At 46.4% G+C, this 25,226-nt stretch overlaps 2 protein-coding genes across 10 annotated transcripts in view; one reads left to right on the top strand and one right to left on the bottom strand.

Moving 5' to 3' along the window:
• Positions 1 to 10,954, top strand: part of PI4K2A (phosphatidylinositol 4-kinase type 2 alpha) — a 31,869-nt gene extending 20,915 nt beyond the window's left edge. For 2 of the 3 annotated variants that reach the window (XM_036265449.1, XM_036265447.1), the window contains 4 exons: positions 556 to 655; positions 1,587 to 1,720; positions 2,751 to 2,810; positions 8,561 to 10,954. In XM_036265449.1, coding sequence (XP_036121342.1) covers positions 556 to 655; positions 1,587 to 1,720; positions 2,751 to 2,810; positions 8,561 to 8,722 — 456 coding nt within the window. In that variant the 3' untranslated portion in view covers positions 8,723 to 10,954. The remainder of the gene's footprint in view (positions 1 to 555; positions 656 to 1,586; positions 1,721 to 2,750; positions 2,811 to 8,560) is intronic. The other variant, XM_036265448.1, reaches the window with a different exon arrangement.
• Positions 10,955 to 11,993: 1,039 nt separating this feature from the next.
• AVPI1 (arginine vasopressin induced 1) lies at positions 11,994 to 19,978 on the bottom strand. Of its 7 annotated transcripts, none has more exons than XM_036265995.1 (5): positions 19,902 to 19,978; positions 19,541 to 19,800; positions 19,062 to 19,063; positions 13,382 to 13,678; positions 11,994 to 12,572 (listed from the first exon to the last, which is right to left on the bottom strand). In XM_036265995.1, the coding sequence occupies exons 4-5, from the start codon at positions 13,666 to 13,668 to the stop codon at positions 12,413 to 12,415; spliced, it is 447 nt and encodes a 148-aa protein (XP_036121888.1). In that variant the 5' UTR covers positions 13,669 to 13,678; positions 19,062 to 19,063; positions 19,541 to 19,800; positions 19,902 to 19,978; the 3' UTR covers positions 11,994 to 12,412. The 7 variants fall into 7 exon arrangements, with proteins under 7 accessions (XP_036121888.1, XP_036121889.1, XP_036121893.1 ...); XM_036265996.1 differs by having other exon boundaries at positions 19,541 to 19,718; XM_036266000.1 differs by lacking the exon at positions 19,902 to 19,978 and adding an exon at positions 14,128 to 14,244 and having other exon boundaries at positions 19,541 to 19,553.
• Positions 19,979 to 25,226: the final 5,248 nt, after the last annotated feature.

Genomic DNA, 25,226 nt, shown 5'->3' with positions numbered 1-25,226 from the left:
TGGGCTGTCATAGGTAGCCTGCTCCATTCAGCTCTTGTCCTTGTTCTTTTTATGGATCACTGAAGTAGGGGAAAAGACTCCCTTGTGCAAGAGCAGCTAATTGTTATTTATTTGCCATGGTTCTGTTATCTCACTGGAAAAATATGATCACCACTTGTGAAGTAGCATCTGAGTCAGGGTCCACATAGTAGGACTTTGACTAACTGATACTGATTTATTTTTCTTTTTTTCATACTCTCAGGAATCTCATTGCCTTTCTCTAGGAGGAATGGCTTAAGTTATCTTTTTTTTATTGTCATTTCCCTTCTTACCAACAATTGTGGCAACTCCTGGGGAGGTGTACCTTTTTTAAGATGAGAAAGGGACTCTGAGAATCTTGAACAAGCCAAGTCAGAGGTACCATAATGTACTAAATTCAGGTAATAACTTGGAAACCAGTTTAGAGGTTAACTGAGGATTGGTGCCTGAGGAGGATGAGAGGCAATGCTTTGCCACTACTTTAAAGGGCCTGAGGCACATGGAACCCTAAGTATTTAGTCTTTTCTTGCTTTTAAGGACTCAGACTGGGTGGTGGTGAAGGAGCCTGTTATCAAGGTGGCTGCCATTGACAATGGGCTGGCTTTTCCCCTGAAGCATCCTGACTCCTGGAGGGCATGTAAGTCTCAAGACTGGTGTGTGGTCTGGCTCTTCTCTTGCTAAGTCTCAGTTTTCTTGCCTGTGCAAGGTAGATAATAATACCTTTATTGTAGGGTTGCTCTAAGAATTAATGAAATAATGCAGCTCATGTGTTTTAGTGCAGTGGCTGGGCACATGGCAGCAACTCCACAATGTAAGCTGGTATTATAATTTTTACCTTATGTTATTCCCATTAGAAGCATAGAGTTGAGTTTTCTCATCTTTGCTTTGCATTTTCTCATTCATTCTGAGGACTGTCTTTTTTTTTCTTCTTCTTTATTGAATTTTAGAGAAAGAGGGAGGGGGAGAAAGACAGAAACATCAATGAAAGAGAACATTGATTGGCTACCTCCTGCATGCCCCCGACTAGGGATCAAGCCCACAACCTGGGCATGTGCCTTGACCAGGAATCGAACCAGCGACCTCTTGGTGCATGGATCAATGCTCAACCGCTGAGCCACACCAGCCGGGCTATCTTATTCTATTGTGTTTAAATATAAGCTGTTGTCAGTGTTCTGTCTTCCTTGTTGACATCCTGGAAGCCAGCTCCTGCCCTGTTATAACTGAGAAACTTTTAGAAAGAGGAAGAGATACAGGTAGGGGGTGACTAGCCCCTTTGTAGCACTAGTTTGTTTTTTTCAGGAACAGTATCTCAGTGTCTCAGGGGCAAGTCATTGATTCTAGGTAGGCTTGCATCTTGGAAGGTCATATAATATCTGGGAAAGCGCACAAGCTCTGGAATTTGGCAGATCTGGGTTTGAATGCTAATTCCTTCACTTACTGTGTAACCTTTAGGGTTCACAGCTCTTGTAACTTTTCTGTTGTATATCAAGGAAGAGGGTGGGGGACATAGATGGGCAGGGATTTTTTTTTTCAATACCAGCTTTGCTTTTGACTTTTCCTCTTTTCAGATCCATTTTACTGGGCTTGGTTGCCCCAGGCAAAAGTCCCATTCTCTCAGGAGATCAAAGATCTGATTCTTCCAAAGATATCGGACCCTAACTTCGTCAAGGACTTGGAGGAGGACCTATATGAACTCTTCAAGGTTAGCCCTGGAAATGTCAGCCTTATAACCATATAGAAGAAGAAATTCTTTTTTTTTTTTTTTTAATCCTCACCCAAGGACATTTTTCCATTTTTTGTTCAGAGAGAGTGGGAGGGAGAGGGAGAGGGAGAGGGAGGAAGGGAGAGAGAGAGAGACAGACAGACAGACAGAGACAGAGACATCGACGTGAAAGGGACACATTGAGTGGCTGCCACCCACACGACCCAACCAGGGCCGGGGACAAACTGCAACAGAGGTACATGCCCTTAGCAGGAACTGAACCCGGGTCTCTCTGAACTGCAGGCCAACGCTCTAACCACTGAGCCAAACCGGCCAGGGCAGAAAAGGAATTCTTAAAGGTTTTTCTAATTGGTCCTACTACAAGCCAGGAGAGCATGGCTAACACCCTTCTGACTTCTGTTAGTCAGTGAAGAGCAAGATTCCCACATGTGGACAGCAGGATCTAGTTGGATTGGTTTGAAAGAGATTGGCAGCAGTGCTGAGTCACACTGGTGTATATGGGATGTGTCATGTGGCTGCAGTGTTTCTGCAGAGCTCTCATCTTCAGATGGAGCACTGGAGCCTGGAGTTCTTTGGAGTTAATAATGAGACTCAGGAGAAGATATTTACTTGTTCTCTGTTTCCCCAACTGTGAAACAGGGAGTTCTTGGGGGTGGTAGTTAATTTCACTAAATCTCATAAGCCTTGTGTAGGTTTTCTTTTTATTTATTGATTTTTAGAAAGACAGAAAGGCAGAGGGAGAGAGAGAGAGAAACAGTAATGGGGGAGAAACATCGATTGGCCGCCTCCTGCATGCTCCTCCACTGGGAATTGAGCCCGAAACCTGGGCATGTGCCCTGACCAGGAGTGGAACCTGCAACCTCTTGGAGCATGGGTCGATGCTCAACCACTGAGCCACACCAGCCGGGCTGTACAGGTTTTCTTTATTGGCAAGTTTCTAATTGGGTAGAAAATGGGTTCTTCTGAGGGATTCATGAAGGTTCCATCTCCTTCTGCCCTTCCTTTGCAGAAAGATCCTGGTTTCGACAGGGGCCAGTTCCATAAGCAGATTGCTGTCATGCGGGGACAGGTAAGCCTGGGACATCTCCTGGTGTCAGCCCTGGGATCTCTCTGGAAGGGTTATATGCTCATGTTGAGTAAATGTGTAAAGATAGTATTTTACACTCTTTGTAGTCTTACGTCATACATATTTGTGACTGCAGTAACACATGAGAGGAAAAGTAGCCCTCCCTAGTCTCTCACCTCTTCCAGGGTATCTGGTGGTTGGTGATGCACTTATAATATGCTTACTTCTGTGCTACTTGCTTCATAGTTCATTGGTACATTTACCCAATGGTCCCTTGTCCTCTACTTGCTCAAGTCAGACCATATGCCTTGGTGGTTAAGAGCTAGGTTCTGGAGTCAGACTGCTTTACTGCTTACATGCTCCTTGGCTTTGGACAAGAGCCTCTACTTCCTTGTTTATAAAATGGGACAGCAATATTTTGCAGGGGTGGTAAGAGGATTACATGAGATAATGCATATCAAGTATTTAGTAAAAACAATGTCTGGCACATGGTAGGCACTTGGATATTGGCTATGGCTATAATTTTTGTTGTTATAGTTATGTCATAGTATTTCTTTTTTTTTTACTTCACCTTCAAAAAGAGCTAAGAAAACCCCCAGGGCATTATTGAGCTTCCAAAGCACAGTAAAGAATATGCTTGAAATATTGTTTAAAAACTGTAGAACACTGACATTCTACTTACCGTGTTGTAATGTTCTTAAAGACAGCTGGGATGGCCTAGCTGTTAAGAGCACAAACTGGTCAGAATGCCTGGGTTTAAATCCTGGTTCTGCCATTTACTAGCTTTGAGGTCTTGGACATGTTACTTAATTTCTTTAACTGTCTTCATTTGTAATATGGGATTAATAGCATCTACTAGGGTTAGTATGAGATAAATGGTTTAAAACGGAGTACTGTCTGCATTTTGAAATACTCGGTATGTGTTAGCTGTTTTGAACACCATAAAGTTCCATGAGCATTGGCTCCTCCCAGCATGTAGGTGGCCGGTACATTAATCACATCCATACTTGCTTATCAATCACACATCGAAGCAAAATGAGCTGCTCTGCCTTACAGCAATCTGATATATTGTAGGGAAAGGAGGTTACAACCTTTTACCTGCTTGAATTGTAATCACAAAATGGGCTATACAAGGGCCCTGAGCTGAAGGGAGGAGTGAGGAACCCCCAGATAGCCCTGGCCAGCTTGCCTCAGTGGTTAGAGTGTCAGTCCACAGACTGAAGGGTCTCGGGTTTGATTCCTGGTCAAGGGCATGTATCTGAGTTTCATGCAGGAGGCGACCAATCGATGTGTCTCTCTCACATCACTATGCTTCTCTCTCTCCCTCCTTCCCTCCCTTCCTCTCCCTCTCTCCCTCCCTTCCTTCCTCTCCCTCCCTCCCCCTCCCTCCCTCCCTTCCTTCCTTTCCCTCCCTCCCTCCTCTCTCTCCCTCCCTCTCTCTCCCTCTCTCCCTCTCTCCCTCCCCTCTCTCTTGCCCTCCCTCCCTTCCCACTCTATCTAAAAATCAATGGAAAAATATCCTTGGGTGAGGATTAACAACAACAAAAAGGAACACCCAGCCCTGGCCAGTTTGGCTCAGCGGTTAGAGCGTCGGCCCGGGGACCGGAGAGACCTGGGTTCGGTTCCCGCTAAGGGCACATACCTTGGTTGCAGTTTGTCCCGGGCCCCAGTTGGGGTTGTGTGGGTGGCAACTAGTCAATGTCTCTCTCTCACATCAAAGTTTCTCTCTCTCTCTTCCTCCCTCTCTCCCTCCTGCTCTATCTCCAGATAAATGCAAAAATGTCCTCGGGTGAGGATAAAAAAAAAAAAAAAAAAAACCGGAAGAACACCCAGAGAAATGGGCTTGAGTAGTAGTTGTTACTCACCATAAATAAAGGCTTCTAACCAGGAGTTAGATAAAGAATTTGGGATCTGGGGGGAAACCTCTTTAAATAACATTTTCAAATAATTCTTTTTTTATTTTTTTATTTTTTATCCTCACCCGAGGATATTTTTCCATTTTTTGTTCAGGTAGCGTCGGAGGGAGAGAGAGGAACAGAGAGAGAGAGAGAAACATCGATGTGAAAGGAACACATCCAGTGGCTGCCACCCGCACAACCGACCAGGGCCGGGGACAAACTGCAACCAAGGTACATGCCCTTAGCGGGAACCGAACCCGGGTCTCTCCGGACCGCAGGCCGACGCTCTAACCGCTGAGCCAAACCAGCCAGGGCTTCAAATAATTCTTTAGCATTGTATGCTTGCTATAAATTTCTCTTCAGCTGTTTAATTTGAAAATGTTCAAACCTCAGTAAAGTTGAAAGAGTGTGATATTCTCTTTTTTTTTTATCCTCACCCGAGGACATTTTTCCATTTTTTGTACAGATAGAGTGGGAGGGAGAGAGAGAGAGAGAAACATCGACATGAAAGGGACACATCGAGTGGCTGCCACCCGCACGACCAACCAGGGCCGGGGACAAACTGCAACCGAGGTACATGCCCTTAGCGGGAACCGAACCCGGGTCTCTCTGGACCGCAGGCGGACGCTCTAACCGCTGAGCCAAACCGGCCAGGGCAAGAGTGTGATATTCTCAAGTCACCAATTGTTACATTTAGTTCGCCACATTTGCTTTATCTCATATCTGTACATATTATCTGAATAATATTTACATATATCTATGTAATTTATTTCTATATAATATTTTTTTCTAAATCTTTTGAAAACTATAAGCAGTTGACATTTTATACCAAATACTTCAGCATTCATGAAGAGTGCTCCTAACCCAGAGAACCAAGGGCAGCACAGGAAGACCCAGCCAGAGCGGGTTTGAAGTCCTCTCTCTCTTTAGTTGGGTGATCTTTTGCACAATCCGCTCCAATTCTATTTGAAGCTCCTTTTAGTTCTCTACCCTGATCTTGTGCTCAAGGCTCTTTGAAGCAGTGTAGGATGCTGACACGTACCAAAAAAAAATAAGTAAAAGAATTAATTACTGATAGGATCCACTTCCCAACTTCTGACCTCTTTTCCAGGTGAATCTCTGCCTCTTTATGGGCAATATTTGTAAGGCAAGCGTATTGGCTTGAGGGCTGTGTGTCTGTGTGATTTGAGGGTGCAGACTAGCTTACCTTTCCATGTGTCTGTGGCCTGGATGTGAAAATCTTCAACATCTAGTGGTTTAAAGAGGACTATCATAGGAAAATTTCACTTTTTTACTATCCTACCAGAGAACAGAAATGGTGGTAAGTCTAATTTTATTTAAAAAAATTTTTTCTTTATTGATTTTAGAGAGAGAGGAAGGGAGAGAGAGAGACAGAGAGAGAGAAACATCGATGAGAGAGAACATAGATTGCCTGCCTCCTGCATGCCCCCCACTGGGGATTGGGCATGTGCCCTGACCAAGAATCGAACTGGTGACCTCCTGGTGCATGAGTCAGTGCTCAACCATTGAGCCACACCAGCCAGGCGAATCTAAAAATTTTTTTAAAAAATATTTTTCCTCAAAGGAAAATCAGAGATTATTTTATTTATTTAAAAATGTTTTTTTGCCCTGGCCGGTTTGGCTCAGCAGTTAGAGTACGGTCTGTGGTCCAGAGAGACCCAGGTTCGGTTCCCGCTAAGGGCACATACCTCGGTTGCAGTTTGTCCCTGGCCCTGGTTGGGTTGTGTGGGTGGCAACCACTCGATGTGTCCCTTTCATGTCAATGTTTCTCTCTCTCCCCCCACCCCCAACTCTGTCTGAACAAAAAATGGAAAAATGTCCTCGGGTGAGGATAAAAAATAAATAAATAAATAAATAATTTTCAAAAAATGTTTTCTCTTGCCCTGGCCAGTTTGGCTCAGCGGTTAGAGCATCGGCCCGCAGACCAGAGGTGTGGGTTCAGTTCCTGCTAAGGGCACATGCCTCAATTGCAGTTTGTTCCCAGCCCCAGTTGGGGTCATGCAGGTGGCAACTACTCGATGTGTCTCTTTCACGTCGATGTTTCCCTCTCTCTCTCTCTTCCTCTCTCTCTCCTCCTGCTCTATCTGAAGATAAATGCAGTGTCCTCAGGTGAGGATAAAAAATAAATTTTAAAAAAATGTTCTTTATTGATTTTTAGAGAGAAAGGAAGGGACAGGAAGAGAGATAGAAACATCGATTGGCTGCCTTTTGCATGACCCTACTGGGGATTTGGCCCATAACTTGGGCATGTGCCCTGGCCAGGAATCGAACCAGTGACCTCTTGGTGCATGGGTTGACACTCACCCACTGAGCCACACTGGCCAGGCTGAAATGTTGGCTTTTTAATATACATGATCTTTATAGGAAAATCTAAATAAGGATAAACAGCCCTGGTCAGTTTTGCTCAGTGGTTAGTGTTGGCCCTCAGAATGAAGGGTCTTGGGTTCGATTGCTGGTCAAGGGCACGTACCTGGGTTGCAGGTCCAGCCCAGTTGAGGTCAAGCAGGAGGAAATCATTCGATGTGTCTCTCTCACATCAATGTTTCTCTCTCTCTCTCTCTCCCTCTATCCCTTCCACTCTATCTAAAAATCAATGAAAAAATATCCTCTGGTGAGGATTAACAAATAAATAAAAAAGAATAAACAGTAGTAAACAAATAAAAATCCCCTGTAATTCCTTGACCTACATATAATAACTGCCAACTTCCAGACTTTTTCCTCTGCAGATAGGTATATAGGAAGATAGAATTTTAGAAAACAAAGATGGTCACATTTTAATGTTGGTTCCTTATCTCCTTTCTTTTTGACTCTAATAATAATGTGACCAGCTTTCCATACCAATAAAATATCTTTTTTAATTGTTTGTTTCTTATCCCTTAAATTATTAACTGATACTCTTGGGCATTCCTATCACATTCACTTTATTTTTTTTAATCCTCACCCAAGGATATTTTTCCATTTATCATCAGACAGAGTGGGAGGGAGGGAGAGAGAGAGAGGGATAGAGAGAAACATTGATGTGAGAGACCCATTGACTGGTTGCCTCTCGCTGGACCCGCAATGGAGGTAAATGCCCTTGAGCAGAATGGAACCCTTATCTCATTAGTCTGCAGGCTAATGATCTAACAACCCCTGAGCCGTACTGGCCAGGGCTCATTTTCACTTTATAAATAAATTGCATTGTATTGGTTACAAGTGTTTTGTGCATGTCCACAGTTGTTTCCTTAGTCCTAAAAATGGAAGTGGTGAGTCAGAGGGTTTGTTCACAGTTAAACCGCTATTGTCCGCTAGTCTTTCTGAAAGATTGTCCCACCATCCAACCCTACAGCCATAGCTCTGAACTCTCCCCAATCTTCTTCTGTATCTTTTTTATTTTCATTTTATTTTATTTTTACCCTTACCCAAGGACATTTTTTTGTTTTTTTGTTCAGATAGAGTGGGAGGGAGAGAGAGGAAGAGAGAGTGAATCATCGACGTGAAAGGGACACATCGAGTGGTTGCCACCCTCACGAACCAACCAGGGCCAGGGACAAACTGCAACCGAGGTACATGCCCTTAGCAGAAACCGAACCCGGGTCTTTCTGTATCTTTTTTAACTGGAAGGGCAAAGTATAGGAGATATTTTGTTTTAATTTTTATTTTTAAAATGACTTGAGAGGTTTCTGTTTTTTACATATTACTCAGTTATGTAAGTAGACTATTTGTACAGTTTACCATTAGCATGTTGTCTCTTTCTTATTGATTTATAAGAGCATTCTATCTGCCAGTCTCCATTCAGAGGCAGACCTGGAAGTCTAGGCCTTTCCTTAATTTATCTCCTTTTTTCCACTGCAGATCCTAAATCTGACTCAGGCCTTGAAAGACAGCAAGAGTCCCCTGCACCTGGTCCAGATGCCACCTGTGATTGTTGAGACAGCCCGTTCCCACCAGCGGTCTGCTAACGAGTCCTACACACAGAGCTTTCAGAGTCGGAAGCCCTTCTTTTCGTGGTGGTAGCCTGAGAGGCAGACAAAGGCAAATTGTCTGAGACTTGGGCAGGGAGGACGCCTGGGGAGTGGGTTGCAGAAAAAGCCAGAGAAGCTGCTAGAGAGCAGTGCCCTTGAGAGCCCTCCCTCTCTGCTCACTAGCCCCTCAGGGCTTTTCCACACACAGGGAAAAGCACAAACTGAGTGGCAGTGAGTGCTGAGGAAGGCTGGAGCTCCATGCAAGGAGTCCAGATGTCCAGGAAGGAGCATCTGCCTTCCAGCATCTCCTGAGGACACGCTGGGAAATTCCCTTTCCTTGCTGACACCTTGCTCTGTTGCAATTCCTCATTATATTCTGCATCAGAAACTAACAAATAACAAAAATTATTAGCAAAACCCAGGCAGAATCCCAGATTCTTTCATATCAGAAACCTCAAATCCAGATCTAGACTTGCATGGACCCAGATATTCAGGTGCCTCGCAGTTCCTCACTCCCATGGACCAAGGCAGCTGGGTGACTCGAAGTGCTGGGGCAGACAGAAGCCACAACTTTGCTCTGAGATTTTGCCAAGTCATCTCCTCCCACCAATGCAGTAAGCTGACTAAATGCCTCCAAATACAATTTGCATGGCAGGGATACTTTTGCTCTAGACCTCCTAGCAGTTCTGTATATGATCCTATAGATCAGCTCTGCTCTCTGCCCTGCCAGGGACCCAGCCTCTCTAGCACAGGCCTGCAGCTTGGCTGTCACTCGGGCAAAGGCAGAAGGGAGGACGTGGACTCCTAGCCTCTACAAGTGATCCATGTAGCCTGAGTATATGCTGGGAGCTGTAATTGGTCTATGGGCAAACTTACCCCAGCCTTGCTTGCTTCTTGAGGTCCTTGGCCCTAGCCACAGGTGATAAACTGTTCCAGTCCTCTAATTTGTTCTTGTTTATTTTAGATGTTTCTTTTCTCAACTCTTTGGCTTAGGGGTTCAGTTTGGGTTCTGGAGTGGGTCTCAGTTCATAAGAGGACAGTATATTAGGTCCTTGGACTTCTTTTTATGCTACTACTGCTACTTGGTGGAGGTAACAGGACTTGTATTCTGCCTCCTAAAATTGGTAGCTGCCCTTTGCTCCCTGATTTCTTGTTCCAGGCCATTTTTTCCATGGTTTCTTGAGAAAGGCGGGGCCCAAAGGAGAGGAGCCTTCAAACTGTTCCCCAGTGCCTGTCCAGCTCAGTATGCTTCCTGCTTCCATGTCTTTTCCCTCAGCTATCCCCTTGCCAGGTGTCTGAGCCCCTTCTACACCAAAACAAAGAGTGGCCTCACAAGGGAGTAAAGAGGGTGCCATCTGTGGCTCAGGAGCAGCCCTATGCTACTGGACACCAAGCTTCTGGAACCTGCGATTGGTCAATCAGCTTTGGAAAGAAACTATCTTGAAGGTTTGAAAAACAACCAAAGAAAGGGAGTGAGGACTGGCTTGTGCCCTCTGCTTGCCCAGCTCCCACCATCAGGAGGCAGCGTAGAAATGTGCAGCCCTCTCGTCAGCTGGGCCAGGCTGCGCCTTCCATTCTAGCTGCCAGGAGCCAGCTTGACTTGGGCTTCCATCCAGCTGACAGGAAGAGTGTCGGAACTGGATGTGCATGCCCTGTGGACGAAGGCACATCTCCCCTGCTGGCCCCAGCCGACAATCCCAGTCAGCCGACCTGGACACTGGCCTTGAGGACCATGTTTGCAAGAATGCCTGCCCTCAGACCACAGGAGCAGCATGGCTCCCAGAGGCCGGAAGGGGGACCCAGGTGTGTTTGTTCTCCATAGACATCTTTATACAAATGTGGTAAAGCTCCCCACCTGGGCGTCAAGAGAGCCTGAGGAGTCTAAAGAGGAGCCTGGTTGCTCCCCCCAACCAAGCAGATCTGCACATTGCCCTCATCCAGACCAGCTGTATGAGAAGGAAATGGTCCAGTGTAAGAGGGGGCTGGTCCCAGTCCTGGCAGGTGAAAGAGTAGGAGGGGCGTCCTTTCCTGGCCTGTCTGTTCTCTTTGAAGCCTGTACTCAGGTTGCCTTGAATGTGGACTTTGGGAGAGCCAGGGGCCCAGAGTGCCAGGGCAGGCACTCATGGAATGGCCCAGCCCTCTGCAGCCATAGGCCCTGTCCCCTAATGTCAGGGAGTAGAGGCTGGGCTGTGAGAGTCCTGCTGCCTCTTATTGTTCTTCTAATGCACTGTAGAAATTGTATGTAATGTATTTAAATCAATGCAAATGTATGAATAACAAGCCCAATTCTGACCTTTGTTGTCTAGTTTTCTTTGATGGAAGGAAGACAAGGTAGAATGCAATTTTAAGGACATTGAACCCTGCGTTTCCATGAGTTGCTAAGACATGGCTCCTGAGTCTGTTTTCCTCTGGTAGGGGAATTCCGGATTCTCAATGCCAAAGTCTCAGTGCTCTGAAAACCAAAATTTCTTTTCATAGTTTGATACCAAAACTGACCTGAACTACACTGAAGCTATTTGTATCCCTTAGTGTGAATATTTGTTGCAGAAATATTAATGTTTTGTTATGAGATGTTCCCATACTAGGGAATATACAGTATTTGCACTGACTACTTCTAAAGGTTGTAGCTGAAAAGCTGAAAAGATTCTGAATTCCAGAATCATCTAGCCCCAAGAGTTTGGAATAAGGAAATGGACTGGCTTCTCTTCTTGGCCATGAGAGGGCAGCCATGCTCTGCGTGTGCTTAGAGCACTTTGAATCCTGGGCTCCTTTAAAGTGATGGATAATCAAGCAGATAGGATGGGTGGAGGGGAACTGCATGTGGATGATAACATGGCATGCTTCTGTTGAGGCTCACCTCAAGGGTTTTGAGGCTGTGGATTTTTGGACTGTACAGGAGGCTCAGGAATGACTGGTTCAGCTTACTGACAAACTTCAAAATGATTGGCCCATGGGGATTATGAAGCCACCTGAGGAGCTGGCACCCATTACTGTGACTGCAGGTTCACTATCCACTCTGCAGAGCTGACCGTGGTAGCCTTCCCTCTTCTAGAGCTGGCCAGGGGCCAAGAACCCTTTCCTGTGGCTCAGGGAAGAGATTCTTCCATCTCCCTATTTGACAACCTCTGAAAAAGGAGGCTTTGACACAGAGGTTTTACAGGATGGTGGTGAGAAAGCAAAGGAGGCCAGCCCTACTTTTTTCTTCCTGGGAACACACAGCCTTCCCTGCAATGAGTCCAACCCCTCACCCCCCCAGCTCCAGAATATCCATTTTGGGATCCTCCCCTTTTGTGACAGACTCACATAGTTCTTGATGCAATTGTTTTTATTTTGCCACTTAAACCACAGTTCCCTAGTGTGGCCTGACGGAGGCAGGGGCGTACGACAGGCTGCTGGACCATGGGTCATAATAGCAGGAGGGTTAGTAGCAGGAGTGGTAAAATGCTTAGTCTGAGTGCCTGTCACTTGACTCCCAGGGGAATGTCATGCAGCCCAAGTATAGTGTTAGCTGGGGAAGGGCCAAGGCAAGAACGGTTGCTGTTTCTTCTCCTGGTGAGGAATGGGTCCCACACAGTGTAGAGCTCAGTGGATGCCTCCAGTTCTGTTCCGAATCGAACAGACCAGCAACAGCGCATGGGACTGTCTGCCTTGTCTCTCTTCCTCCTTCACCTTCCTGGGCCCTTTGGCAGAAGTCCCTATGATTCCTGGGGAAGATACCGCCGTTTCCAGCCCCTTCCCTGGATCAGTGTCTGATCTGATGGAGGTAGCTTGTGGGGCCTGACTTCCTCCAGTTCCTGCGGATCCTGGCACTTGTCCTCCTAGTGTTCAGGTACTGATCGCTGGAAGCCATCTGTGTGGCACTGCTCTGTGGGTCGGCCAGTGGATCACGAGGCTCTGGGATTCTGCAGGGAACAAGTGTGTGACAGGCCAACATCAATAGGAAGGATAGAATGGGGCCAAAAGAGATTGTGGTCATGTGAACTATTAAAACACGGGCAAAATGAGACCAGGACTCTGGTCTTCTCTCTGCCCCCTGAGAGCTACATGATGAGGCAAAGCTTTCTGATTTCTATAAAGTTGGACTAGATCAGGGTGTGCAACACAGTATTTCTCTAACTTCCTCATCTTGTACTCATGGCAGACATCATTCATTAATCAGTCATATGAGAGTGTGCCCGTAGTGGTTGATTAGGCTGTGGTTCAGCCTGATCTCAGGGGGGTTCTCTGAGCTGGCAGTGACCTAAGCAAAGAGGTGAATGGCTAGGGAAAGTTTAGGGTAAAGTTTCTCAACAGTTGTTAACATTTGATGCCTCTACAGTACTTTCCTATGTTATATTCTCTGTAATTCCACAGCCAAGATTTTCATCAGGCTGACCTTTGAAATTACCTTTGATAAATGTGATCTTCCTCCTGGTTCCAAACACGAGTCCCTCCCAGCTGGTTAAGAATCACTATGAAATGAGGTGGCACTGATGGGACCCTAGCACCCCTTCGCATGGGAGTTCACAGGGTCACATATGACTCCAATAGTAACAGCAACCTTTTAAGTGCCAACCACATGGTAGGCACTGTGTAGACCTTACGACAACCCCAGTGGTAGGCACTTTACAGTAAGGCCAGGTCAGTAGCTCCAGGGCCCACAGCCAGGAAATGGTGGAATGGGCATCATTAGTGCTCTCCCTCCCTCAGCCCTCTGGTCCCAGGAACCTACCTGAGCCGGCTGCAGTGGTGTAGCGAGGGGCCCAGGGGTTTCTGCCTTGGAGGCCTCTTTCTGCGCAGCCTCCTCAAGGCCTCTGCCACGCGGTGGTCCCCTGCACACTCCCAGATGATCTGTGCCCGTTCCTCAGCCAGCTGGTCCCCACTGCGCTGAAACAGACTCTGGATCTGCAGCAGCTCGGCATCCTGGAAGATATTGGCTGAGGCCTGCTTGCGACCCCGGGCCTCAGGCGGGGCTTGCCAAGGGAGCGGCTCGCTCACCACGGAGGCTGGGGTGCCCATCCTGTGTCCTCTGAGGAAGGAAAGTATGGAGGGACATCAGCAACGCAGCAGGCCCTTCCCAAGCCTGGGGTTCCTGACTAAGAACTTTGGTATTTCTGGTCTTCAGGAGCCAAAGGTGCAGTAAGTCTTGACTTAAAGTCACTGATTTCCCAGGGCCCCTTGGGCAAATAGTGTTAATAATACAGCCAAACTTTATTATAGAGTGCTTATGTGTCTGACACGTTGAGAGTCACAGAAACCTGTTGTTGACCACTTTACAGATGAAGGAGTATGACTCCGCGGTTAAATTACTCCCACAGTCACAAAGCCCTGTGTAAGTGCAGAGCCAGGAGAACCAGGTCTGGCTCTAAAGTCCAGGCAGACCCCTAGGATACCCAGGTCCTAATAACAAGCAGCAGCGGCTGAAATGTGGCGAGCACTTCTCGTGTTATCAGATATTGCTGTAAGAGTCGTATTCACCTAACATCGTTGAAATGTGAATACAGCAGCCTTATGAGGTAGATACTCTCATCCTCCGCACTTCACAGATGAGAAAACTGGGAAACAATCCAGATTTCTGATGCTGAGGCCCAGGCTCTACGGCACAGAAGTAAGAGAGATTGTGGAGTTGGGCTGTCTGGGTCTCAGTCCCACTTCTGGCTGCCTCCATCACTTGCTGGCTAGTGATCGCCACGCCACAGCTGCTTCCTTGCAAATATCAGCTGTGCTAGTACCTACTTCTCAGGGTTGCTGTGAGGGCTGAGTGAAGACACAGCATTAAGAACACTACTCAGGCCCTGGCCGGTTTGGCTCAGTGGTTGGAGCATCGGCCTGCGGTCCGGGTTCGGTTCCCGCTAGGGGCGCGTACCTCGGTTGCAGTTTGTCCCCAGCCCTGGTTGGTTGTGCGGGTGGCGACCACTCAATGTGTCCCTTTCACATCGATGTTTCTCTCTCTCTTCCTCTCTCTCCCTCCCGCTCTATCAGAACAAAAAATGGAAAAATGTCCTCGGGTGAGGATGATTAAAAAAAAAAGAACAATGCTCAGTGTTCTACTGTTTTGATTTTCCACCCATGCAATTTTTTTTATCCTTATCTGAGGACATTTTTCCATTTTTTTTTTTGTTCAGGTAGAGTGGGAGGGAGAGAGAGGGACAGAGAGAGAGCGAAACGTCAATGTGAAAGGGACACATCGAGTGGCTGCCACCCGTACGACCCAACCAGGGCCGGGGACAAACTGCAAGCGAGGTACATGCCCTTAGCGGGAACCGAACCCGGGTCTCTCTGGACCGCAGGCCAGCCCTCTAACCACTGAGCCAAACTGGCCAGGGCTCCATCCATAAAGTTGACCAGAGTCATCCCACATCCTATCTTTAAGACCCTGGGGATGAACCAAGTCCATACAGGGTGGGACAAACCAAGTCTATACAGTTGTTTGTATGGAAAACAACACAATAATTAATAAAGAAAAATACAAGAATAAACTCTGTTTCTCGTACACACAGCTGTAAACCCACTTTTGCCCCACTCTATAATTTAGCAAACAGTATGAAATGGACAAATCAGATCTAACTACAGTCTAAAGGACCACAGAGAGAACAGAGCAGGAGAAGAGGCTACAGGGTTAGAATACCAGAGCAGAGGCTGAAATTCACAAGAAAATGCAATAAAAGTTAGGCTCATGTCAGTGTCCCCCAACCATATCCAGGAAATGAAAATTAAATCATCTCCCTTAGTTCTAGATAGTTCACATTGAATAATAAAGGCATAAGAGGCACCTTCTTATCCTTGTCTCTGGTACAGTCTGAGGAAGCCATGGGATTGGAAAACAAACTGGAGACCAGGAAGATTAAGGAATTTGGCATTATGTAGAACTGGGTTTGAATCCCAGCTCTGCCACTTGCCTAGCTGTGTGTGATCTTAGGCAAGTTAGTCAACCTCTCTGAGCCTGTTTGCTTAACTGTCAAATAAATGGAGCCAAACCACTTCTCAGGATTGGTGTAAGGCTTAAATGAGTCTAGTATGGTACCAGGTACCCAATAAGAGCTAAATAAATGCAAATGCCTCTCTTTGGCTTCCTTGACTTTTTTAGTTGGGTCAGAGGTGTAATGTGGACCCTTCCTTCCAAGCAGTTTAACCTGAGCCAGCCCCTCAGTCCTGGGCCTAATAAGTCAGACCTCATTCCACAGCTAGCTACAGAGATAGCTGTCAACCAGCAACCAGCTTGAAAAGGGGGTAGAGAAAAGTTAAAATGTACATGCTCATTGTAAAAAAAATGCAAACAACAGAATCATAAATAAAAGCATTACTGGTTTCCTATCCTTAGCCCACTTGCAAAAATAATCCTTCCTCTCACGTGCTTTTTGTTCTCGAGTATTTGAGCCATCTCTCCATCCCATTCAGACTTCCCAGATAATGACTGTCCCTCCCTTATCCTGGTCTTTCCTCCTCCTCACCTCAGTAGCCACCCTCCTGATTCCAGTAATTTCTACACTCCACTGTCCCAGTTTCTAGGCCTTCTATCCTAAGAATCCATTCTCTTTTCAAAAGGCTTAATAACTAAAACCTGCAGAATTTCAGATAAATTAACTTCTTAAAAATTGCACTTTTTATCTGGAAAATGGAAGTTTTAAAACCTGCCTCTCCTATTATGGGAATCCAGTTAAAACCTAATATGTGTGGTAATCAAACTCCCAGAGCTGGATGATATAAATATAGTGTGACCAGAAAACAACAGTCACCAAGTAACACTTTCAGGCTGATAAAAAGAAATCAAAGCTTACTATGGAGCATTTATTGTGTATCAGGCAATATGCAGGATATCATTTCATCCTCAAAACAATTCTAGGAACCAGGCACAGCGGAGCAGTGGGAACTGAGATACAGATATAAGTACAGGTGCTCAGCCAAGGCCAGAACCTAGTCTGACTACAGCCCAGGCATTTAAACAGCTAAACTGTCTTCACAGTCAAGAGCTCAAAGCACATTTCTTCCCATCATTTCTGCTAAATCCCCACCAGTAGCAGGGAAAGGACACTGAATATTCCACATTGAAGACCAGGGTGGGATGTGGAATTTATTTTAATCCTTTTGCTAATGTCAGGGCTGTTCCCTGGCTGACAGGCTGCCCCAACATTGAACTCATGGCACTCTGAAGAAATCACAGCTTCCACAAAGAAATCTGGAACTACAACCCAACCCAGGGCACAAAGCACTGTCATGAGTCATTGCCACTCAGTGGCTGAGAGGCCTCAGGGACTTCACATGTCTCTGTGGGCCTGTTTCCCTCTTACATCTGTGAGAACAGGTTAATGCTGATGGTCTCTGAGGGCCTGTGCCAGTGTTGAGAGTCAATGATTCCGTGACAGGGCTAGGCCTAAATGAAGAGATAGTCTGCTTGCCTTCCAGGGCCTAAGAGCAACATGTGTGGACAGGTCTGGCTAATTATGTGTCAGAAGACTCCCCAACTAGTAGCTCCCCTTCTCAATCTGTTTTGCTGCTGTGGGCTGTGGGATTACGGTATGGTAGAAGACAGAGAACTCACTGCTCTAAAACACTCTAGTGACCTAGGCTGGCTATGGCCAAGCCGGGGGCAGACTCCTAGGGGAGTATGGGTGGTGGGAGAAGGGGTAATGTCCCCTCTTTCCAACTCAGGCAATCTCACCCACTCCTCAAGAGAATGGCAACAGGATCAAATAGCAGCAGCTGCCTCAGGGAGCCAATGGTTTAGAGCCCAACTTCCCAGATAGTCCCAGCCACCTCTGCCAGGGCTACAAAGCCCTACCTCCAGCCGCCCAGTTGCAGTGAGTTTCAAACACACCAATGAAAAACCATCTGGGAGAGTCTGAGCCTTCAGCCTCACCATACCCTCTACTGAACCTCCGAGCAGGGGGTGGTACTCCAGATTTGCCACCCACCCTGAGATTCAGACAGTAGAGAGAGGCTGAGAATAAAAATCGGTGGATATCAGGTAGAATTAGATTGTAAACTTGGGGAAAACTGAGAACACTTATCAGAAGAAACTTTTCCTGTCTCATTCAATGTGTTCAATAGTCACTTCCCGCCTCACTTCCTGGACGAGACCTGAATCCAGGAAAGTCAGTATATACTTGAACAATGGTACTTTTTAAACTGGAAAATGAAACCACAGGGCTATTAAAAGATTACAAATGAATCATTTCAGAGCTGACATAAAAACGATAAGCATGGGTCTGTGAGCATGAGTAAAGATTAATTGCAAAATAGTTCAATTTTACACAAACTAGGATAAAAATGAACCAAGTAAATACCAAATGCTGAAAGTAACAAAGTTCAATTCTTGAAATAGGCAATAAAGGAACTATAGAGCTCTAAGAAATATATTTAAAAAGTGACTCATGCCCTGGCCGGTTTGGCTCAGCGGTTAGAGTGTTGACCTGCGGTCCAGAGAGACCCGGGTTTGGTTCCCGCTAAGGGCATGTACCTTGGTTGCAGTTTGTCCCCGGCCCTGGTTGATCGTGCGGGTGGCAGCCACTCGATGTGTCCCTGTCACGTTGATGTTTCTCTCTCTCTCTCTCTGTTCCTCTCTCTCCCTCCCACTCAAAAAAAAAAAAGGAAAAATGTCCTCGGGTGAGGATAGGAGAGAAAAAAAAGTGACTCACCACGCAATGATTTGCAATTTATAAATATAGTGCACAAGTGAGCATTCTTTGTAACGTATGACGCTCAGTTTAGACACCTATCTATGCTCACCGTGGTTTCAGGGAAGTGTAAGTAACCATGAGAGAACACACTTGTGTGGACTAGGCAGCAACTCTCTTTACTGGGCTCACCCCCTTCAGATAACCCTGTTGGTGGTAATAATCTGTAATCAGAGTCCAAGGACCTCCTAGATAAAGGACTGGAGTATCTGGCCCAAGGCCCAAATCAACACTTGTGGCCCTGGCCTGCTTCCCTGGACAGGCATGCCATTGGACACAGCCAAAATCTGTGGCTCCTCAAGTGGGAGGCCCAGTCCAAATGGCTGCCTGGGCCCCCCATTCCAAAGGGCCTAGCCTCAGCCAGGCATGACTGAGAGAACTGGACATAACAGTGGCCTCCAAATCTGTGTCCCATAGGTGGAGAAAGGAACTGGGCTCTTCCCCCAGACCAATTCTCAGTTCTCAGATATGACCTGGAAAAACACTATTAGATCTAGGAATAACTTTTCTCAAGAGTTCAAGAATCCTGAATTCTTGCTGTGCCACTGATAATGGGGTAACCTTAGCAAGCCTCAGTTTTCCCCACCTCAGTTTGCTCATTGTCAAAATGGTGAGAATAAATAACCCTTAAGGGGATAAGGGAGATAAAGTATGCTGAAAGTGTCCATCCCAGTACATTACTTTATGAATGAATGGTATAAAGAAAAAGGCTTTTTAACTACCCATTTTCATCATCACCACTATCATGAAATTCCTCAAAAGAGGCCTTCACTCTTGGGAGAAGAGGGTAAAGGGAGATGGCGTCATCTGCAGACTTTTAAACCATCGCTGCCATTGAGGCACCTTGCTCCAACTCAAGTGCACAACACTACTAAGAGAAGGTACTGTCGCTAAACCCATTTTACAGATGAGAAAGCTAAGTTCACGAAGGTTAAGTAACTTGCCCAAAGTCACACAGGTAGTAGGCGATAAGGCTTGGATATGAATCCATGTAGTCTGACCCCAGCGCCCACGGTCTCATCCAGTTATTTTTGTTCCCGCCAGATGAGTGCGGAGGTCTTCAGGGGAAGGACCCAAGAGGCTCTGAAACCTCGCGGAGCCTGCTACTAGCTTCTGCGGGTTTTGAAATATCCGGGGATCCAAAGTCAGGTCTCCCCAGCCAGCCTCTGTGCCATTCGAACTCTATGGCCCCGCGGGGAATTAGAGCGATTACTCACCACGCTGAAGGGCAGCGCCGATAGACCTCAAATTGGGATGGGGCAAGCTAGGATGCGCCTACCCCAACCCCTGACCGGCCTTCCGAAAGGGCAGGCGCAGCTCTGGGCTTCTGCCGTGAAGGTGCTCACAGGACCAGGCGGCGTTCACCGACAGGACGAGAGCTTGGGAGTGGGTATCCTGGCCAAGATCACACAGCGACAGTCACAGCGCAGGTCGGTCCCCGGGGCTCAGACGTGGCGCTTCGCACAACAACGGGACCCTAGGTGGACCTGGGGGTTGGGTCCCGCGGGCACCCGGGCTCTGACCGCCCCCGCCCTCCTGCTACCTCCGCAGCACAAGCCGGGCCGCGGACCTACGTACCTGCTGCCCGAGGCCCGCCACCTCGGTCACAGCCGCGGCTCCGCGGAGCAAGCGCTCCCCAGCCCAAGGACAGCCAATCCTCAGCCGAGCCTTGGTGTGAGCTCCAAAGCGAGCCTTCCAAAATCGAACGCGGAGACTCCGTGGGCCAATCGGCGGCCACAGAGGGGCGAGGGGCGTGTTCTGGCTCCTCCCGCTTCCCTCCGCCGGCCTCGAAACCCGACTGCGAAGATTTCCGGATCCAATCAGCGGCGGAGCAGCGGCGTGGGGCGTGTCCCCCGGGTCCCTTCCCTTGGCCCTCGGCCACCGTTGGGTCTCGCTGGGAGGTGCCCAGTCTTCATTGACGTCAGTCCCTGGGGAGAACGTGGTTTTGCTGGCGCGGGACCGGGGCGGGGCCGCATTCCTGCCCCGGATTGCGGCAGCAGCTGGCCTGGCAACGTACTCGGGATGGGTGCCTCCTCCCTTGGGCCAGAGGCCTGTGCGCACGGCGCCGGTTCCTTGATGTGCGCGGCCCTCGGCAGATAGACCTGCCGCTCTTTATACTCACTTCCCAAAGCACTTATGTTCTGGCTTCAGCTTTGAGGGAGAGAAAGGGACAGTCAGTGAGGTGGTCAGACCGTGGGTTTCAAAGCCAAAATGTCTTGATACAGCTGTGCAAACTTGGACCAGTTACCTAAATAAGACAGTATTCAAAAGGTTTTATTCATTCGACAATGGTCCACTAGGGACCCACCCTGTCCGAGTTTCTTGCTAGACAGTGAGCTGGAGACACCTATAAGCCCTTCTCCTGGCGAAATTTACAGCCTAGTAAGGGAGGCAGACATTAAAAAGTCTAAAACATTTAGTTTTTATTACAATTGTGATAGACGTTATGGCTATAAGAGGGTAAAATGGAGGAACCTAGCCCCTCTCAGGTCCTGCAAGGCAGAAGTAACATTTAAGCTGAGATATGAAGTTGGTCGCATGAAGAGTGGGACTGGGAAAAGGGTCTAAGGAAGAGAGAATAGCCTGTGTTGAGGCCAGCAGGTAGCTTGACTAAGGAAGACTTGAAATGAGGCCTGCAGTAAGGCTAGCAAGGGAGAGAGGTGAGGAAGGAGAAGGCAGAGGCAGGCAGTGGAGAAGTTTCCATTTCTTCTGAAGATCCTCTGAGGGGAATAACATTATATGTATTTATTTCATAGACATTTAATAGCACTTACTATGTGAAAGTAATGCTAGTCAGCACTTCACAAATATTAGCTCTTTCATCCTTATGACAGATTTGTGTTTTTAGAAGGTCACTTTGGTTAGAGCTGGAACTTGGGTTGGAGGAGGCAGGAGTGGATGCAGGGTATTGATAAATGCTTATTTAACTTCCTTAGAAGATGAGGGGTTGTTTGTGCACTGATTCAAAAATGGTCAGGCCCTGGCCGGTTTGGCTCAGCGGTTAGAGCGTCAGCCTGCGGTCCAGAGAGACCCGGGTTCGGTTCCCGCTCTCAGTTGCAGTTTGTCCCCGGCCCTGGTTGGGTCGTGCGGGTGGCGACCACTCGATGTGTCCCTTTCACATCGATGTTTCTCTCTCTCTCTCTCCCTCCCACTCTATCTGAACAAAAAATGGAAAAAAATGTCCTCGGGTGAGGATAAAAAAAATGGTCAGGAAGGGTGCCTGGGAAAAGGCAGCTAGGCCTTCCTGACTTTTTGTTATTGTTGTTAATTCTCACCCGAGGATGTTTTTCCCATTGATTTGTAGAAGGAGGGTGGGAGGGGGAGAGAGAGAGAGAGAGAGAAACATCTATGTGAGAGAGACACATCGATTGATTACCTCCCCTGCATGAGCCCCTACCAGGGCCAGGGATCTAACCTGTAACCCAGGTGCATGCCCTTGACCATGAATCACACTCATGATTCCTTTGGTGCAAGGGCCGATGCTCCAACCACTGAGTCACACCGGCCAGGGCCTGACTTCTTTTTCACTACAGAGCTGACCTTCATAGTCATTTGATTTCTCTTCTGTAAAAGTTCAGAGGGGGGAAGAGTAAGAGCCAGCATACCAGGATTTGTGGATCCCTTTTTGTAAGGGGGAAGGGATATTTGGGAGCTGTTCTTCCTCATCCTTCAGTCTCTACTTCCTTCTTTCAGTCCTGCACAACAACAACATCAGCAAATGCTGTAGTTAGAAGGGTTTGAACAGTGGTTTCTCTGTGCTTTTCCTGAAGCCCTGGGGAAATACTGAAAAGAGCAAAGAAATCAGCAATGTTCTCCTCCAATAGAAAGTAGTGCTGTGAAGGCTATCAGCCAACTGCTTGGCTAAGGAGGGGACTGCAGACTCTTACACTGGGAGGCTGGACTTCTGAACCAGGGACTCCATCAACCCTATTCTAAGCCACAGGAAGGCCAAACTCTTGGCATATCAGTGCTTGGAGAGCCTAGGAATTCTGACACCATGAGCTCAGATGCGCATACAGTGTAGGAATTGGGAACCTGTGGCTTCTAGGTCATATGTGACAAAGGCTGGGTGGAGAATATCTGGTGACTGCAAAAATGTGACCATGTACTTACCACACAATGGAACCATTTCTGCTGTTGCAGCTTTATGATTCATTATTTCTGATGAGAAGATGGGGCACTTCCACAGTTGTGTGGGCTGCCCAGGAGAGGGGGATCTGGGATCCATTCCCTAGTAGGGCTCTGTAGGGCTTTGTTTAGAGAAGGTCAATTCTGGGGATACAGTCCTGGAGTAATTCAAGCCAAGACTTGGTTTTACCAGGAATCAGGTTAAGGTGAGGCAAATGAGAAACACTCCTTGAGCACAGTATTTATTTCATTTTATTTTTTTGTGGTACGTGCCCCTAGCAGGAACTGAACCTGGGACTCTCTGGTCCTCAGGCTCAACCATTGAGCCAAACTAGCCAGGGTTTGAGCATAATATTTAAAGAGGCACCAAAAAACTCAGTAACCAAGATCCATATTTTAATGTAATATTTTTAAAAATAAAAATTATTGCAAAACATCCACAGTGAACAAAATATCAACATGTAAAATAAAGACAGGCTGTTGTTTATTTATGACCCTGCATCATTTTGCAATGGGAACAGTCATTTCAAATCAGCCCACATTCCCAGGCAAGTCACTGTTGAGTCCCTCGCCAAGGGGCTTTATGAGGGTTGAAAATAGCGTGGGAACATATTGGGCAACACAAAGCTTTATATATGGTCATGTTTCTTATTTTAGAGCTTTTATCCTCTTTTTTTACTTGGTTCAAAATATGAAGAATATTTTGGTAAGTACACACAGGGACTCATATTTTTCCTTTTGCCCCAAACTCCAAGCAAGATGCTGGTTTTTAGGAGAATAGAGTCTAGTGAAGTGATCTAGTTGTTCAACCTTAAGCAAATGACTTAAATTCTCTGCCTTTCTATTTTCTCATCTATGATATGGGAATAATCATACCCACCTCTCAGTGCTGCTGTGAGGATGAAGTGAGGTGCTAGCACTTAACATACACCTTGCTACAGACGCTAAGACAGCATTCAGCTCCTTCCCTCTCTCTCCTGCAGGAGTTGTTCAATTAGCTGGACAGTTCCAATGGTCCCCCAGTGGGGCTGAGTTTTGTTCCCTTGGGTTTGTTGTTGTCATCTGTCCTTTTCTGGGGAGAGCAGAGGGAACTTTCACACTCAGCTGAAAAGCAACACTGTGACTTTGGTTGGAGTCAGCTCTGCTTTTCTTGATAAATGATCCTGGTCATTCTAAACTTTTTTTTTTTTTGTCTTTTTTACATGCCCTTCTGCTTAGGACATTACACACAACAACTTACTCTAGCCCTCTTCTGAACAGGCCAAAAATAGCAAAGTCCTGCAGGCATTATTGAAACACCAAAAACAAACTAACAAGCAAACAAACAAAATACCATTCATGTACTTTAGAATTAAAGGTCAGTATTGTATTAGTCAGTTTGGGATGCCATAACAAAATACCGCAGACCAGGAGGCTTAGCAACAGAAAGTTATTTTCTCGCAGTTCTGGAGGCTGGGAAGCCAAGATCAAGGTGCCAACTCATTTGGTTTCTGGTGAGAGTTCTCTTCCTGGCTGGTAGACAGCCACATGCTCACTGTGTCCTCACATGGTGGAGAAAGAGAGAGCTCACTGGTATCTCTTCTTATGAAGACACAAATCCTATCAGATCAGGGCTCCACTCTATGGACACTCTCATTTCACCTTGCTTACTTTCTTAACCCAAATGCAATCGCATTGGAAGTTAAAGCTTGAACATATGAATTTTGGGGGAACATAATTCAATTCGTAGCAAGTATAAACTCAAGGGTTTTTTTAAATTTTTATTTATTTATTTATTTATTTTGAAGTTAATTTTTAAATTAAATTAAAAATTTTTTTAATCCTCACCCGAGGACATTTTTGCATTTATCTTCAGATAGAGCGGGAGGGAGAGAGGGAGGAAGAGAGAAACATCGACATGAGAGAGACACATCAACTGGTTGCCACCCACACGACCCCAACCGGGGCATGTGCCCCAAACTGCAACCGAGGCATGTGCCCTTAGCGGGAACCGAACCCTGGACTCTCTGGTCCGCAGGCTGATGCTCTAGCTGCTGAGCCAAACTGGCCAGGGCTAAACTCATGGTTTTTAATATATAGGTAAGTATATATAGAAATAAATCTAGCTATAAATGTATGCGCATGTTTGTATGTGTAAGTGTATACATGAATATGTATATACAAGAACATACACAACACACACATTCCCCAGCTGTGTCTGCTGAGTGGGCCTAGAAGCGGCAACACTCCAAAAGGGATAAGCACATTTAGCACCTGGATATTGATTTTTCAATACCATTCTTCACAAAAGGAACCATGGCTCCTTGGAGAGGTAATTGGCTCTACCACTGGAGTTGAAGAAATTCAAGATGGTCCTAGAACATCTTGTGTTGGAACATAAGGAATAATGAAGATGTGTCAAAAAGACTAGGAGTCAGTTCATAAGTACTCCCATTAGTCAAATGCAGAGCATCAAAATAAAATATGACAGTAACATGTTATAACCCAATGGGTAAAATAAGAATACCTAAGTTCATTGTAATATAAATAAATGAATAAGTAAGTAAACAGAGGAGACAAAAAAATGCCTTCCTTATGGTAGAATGACAACCAATAAACATAGAAGAAATGAGGCAGTTAGAAAACCATTAGTGACTACTAAACCAGCTTTGTGGCCTTTATAAGAACAAGAACTGTGGTAGTTTTGCATATTTTTTCTCTGTTATGTATACATGGCATTTTTGGACATAATAAACGTTTTTTCCCTCTCCCTTCTCATTTTCATTTCACATGTAA

This window comes from Molossus molossus, unplaced genomic scaffold (genome assembly GCF_014108415.1).
Source record: "Molossus molossus isolate mMolMol1 unplaced genomic scaffold, mMolMol1.p scaffold_m16_p_17, whole genome shotgun sequence".
Taxonomy (NCBI): Eukaryota; Metazoa; Chordata; class Mammalia; order Chiroptera; family Molossidae; genus Molossus; species Molossus molossus.
This window is presented reverse-complemented; position numbering and strand designations above follow the sequence as displayed.

Bases quoted from the DNA above. Each gene is read 5' to 3' on its own strand.
- AVPI1 (XM_036265995.1), bottom strand. From the start codon at position 13,668: ATGGGCACCCCAGCCTCCGTGGTGAGCGAGCCGCTCCCTTGGCAAGCC. The intron at 12,573-13,381 runs GTAGGTTCCTGG...TGTTCCCTGCAG, and splicing joins CACCACTGCAGCCGGCTCAG to AATCCCAGAGCCTCGTGATC.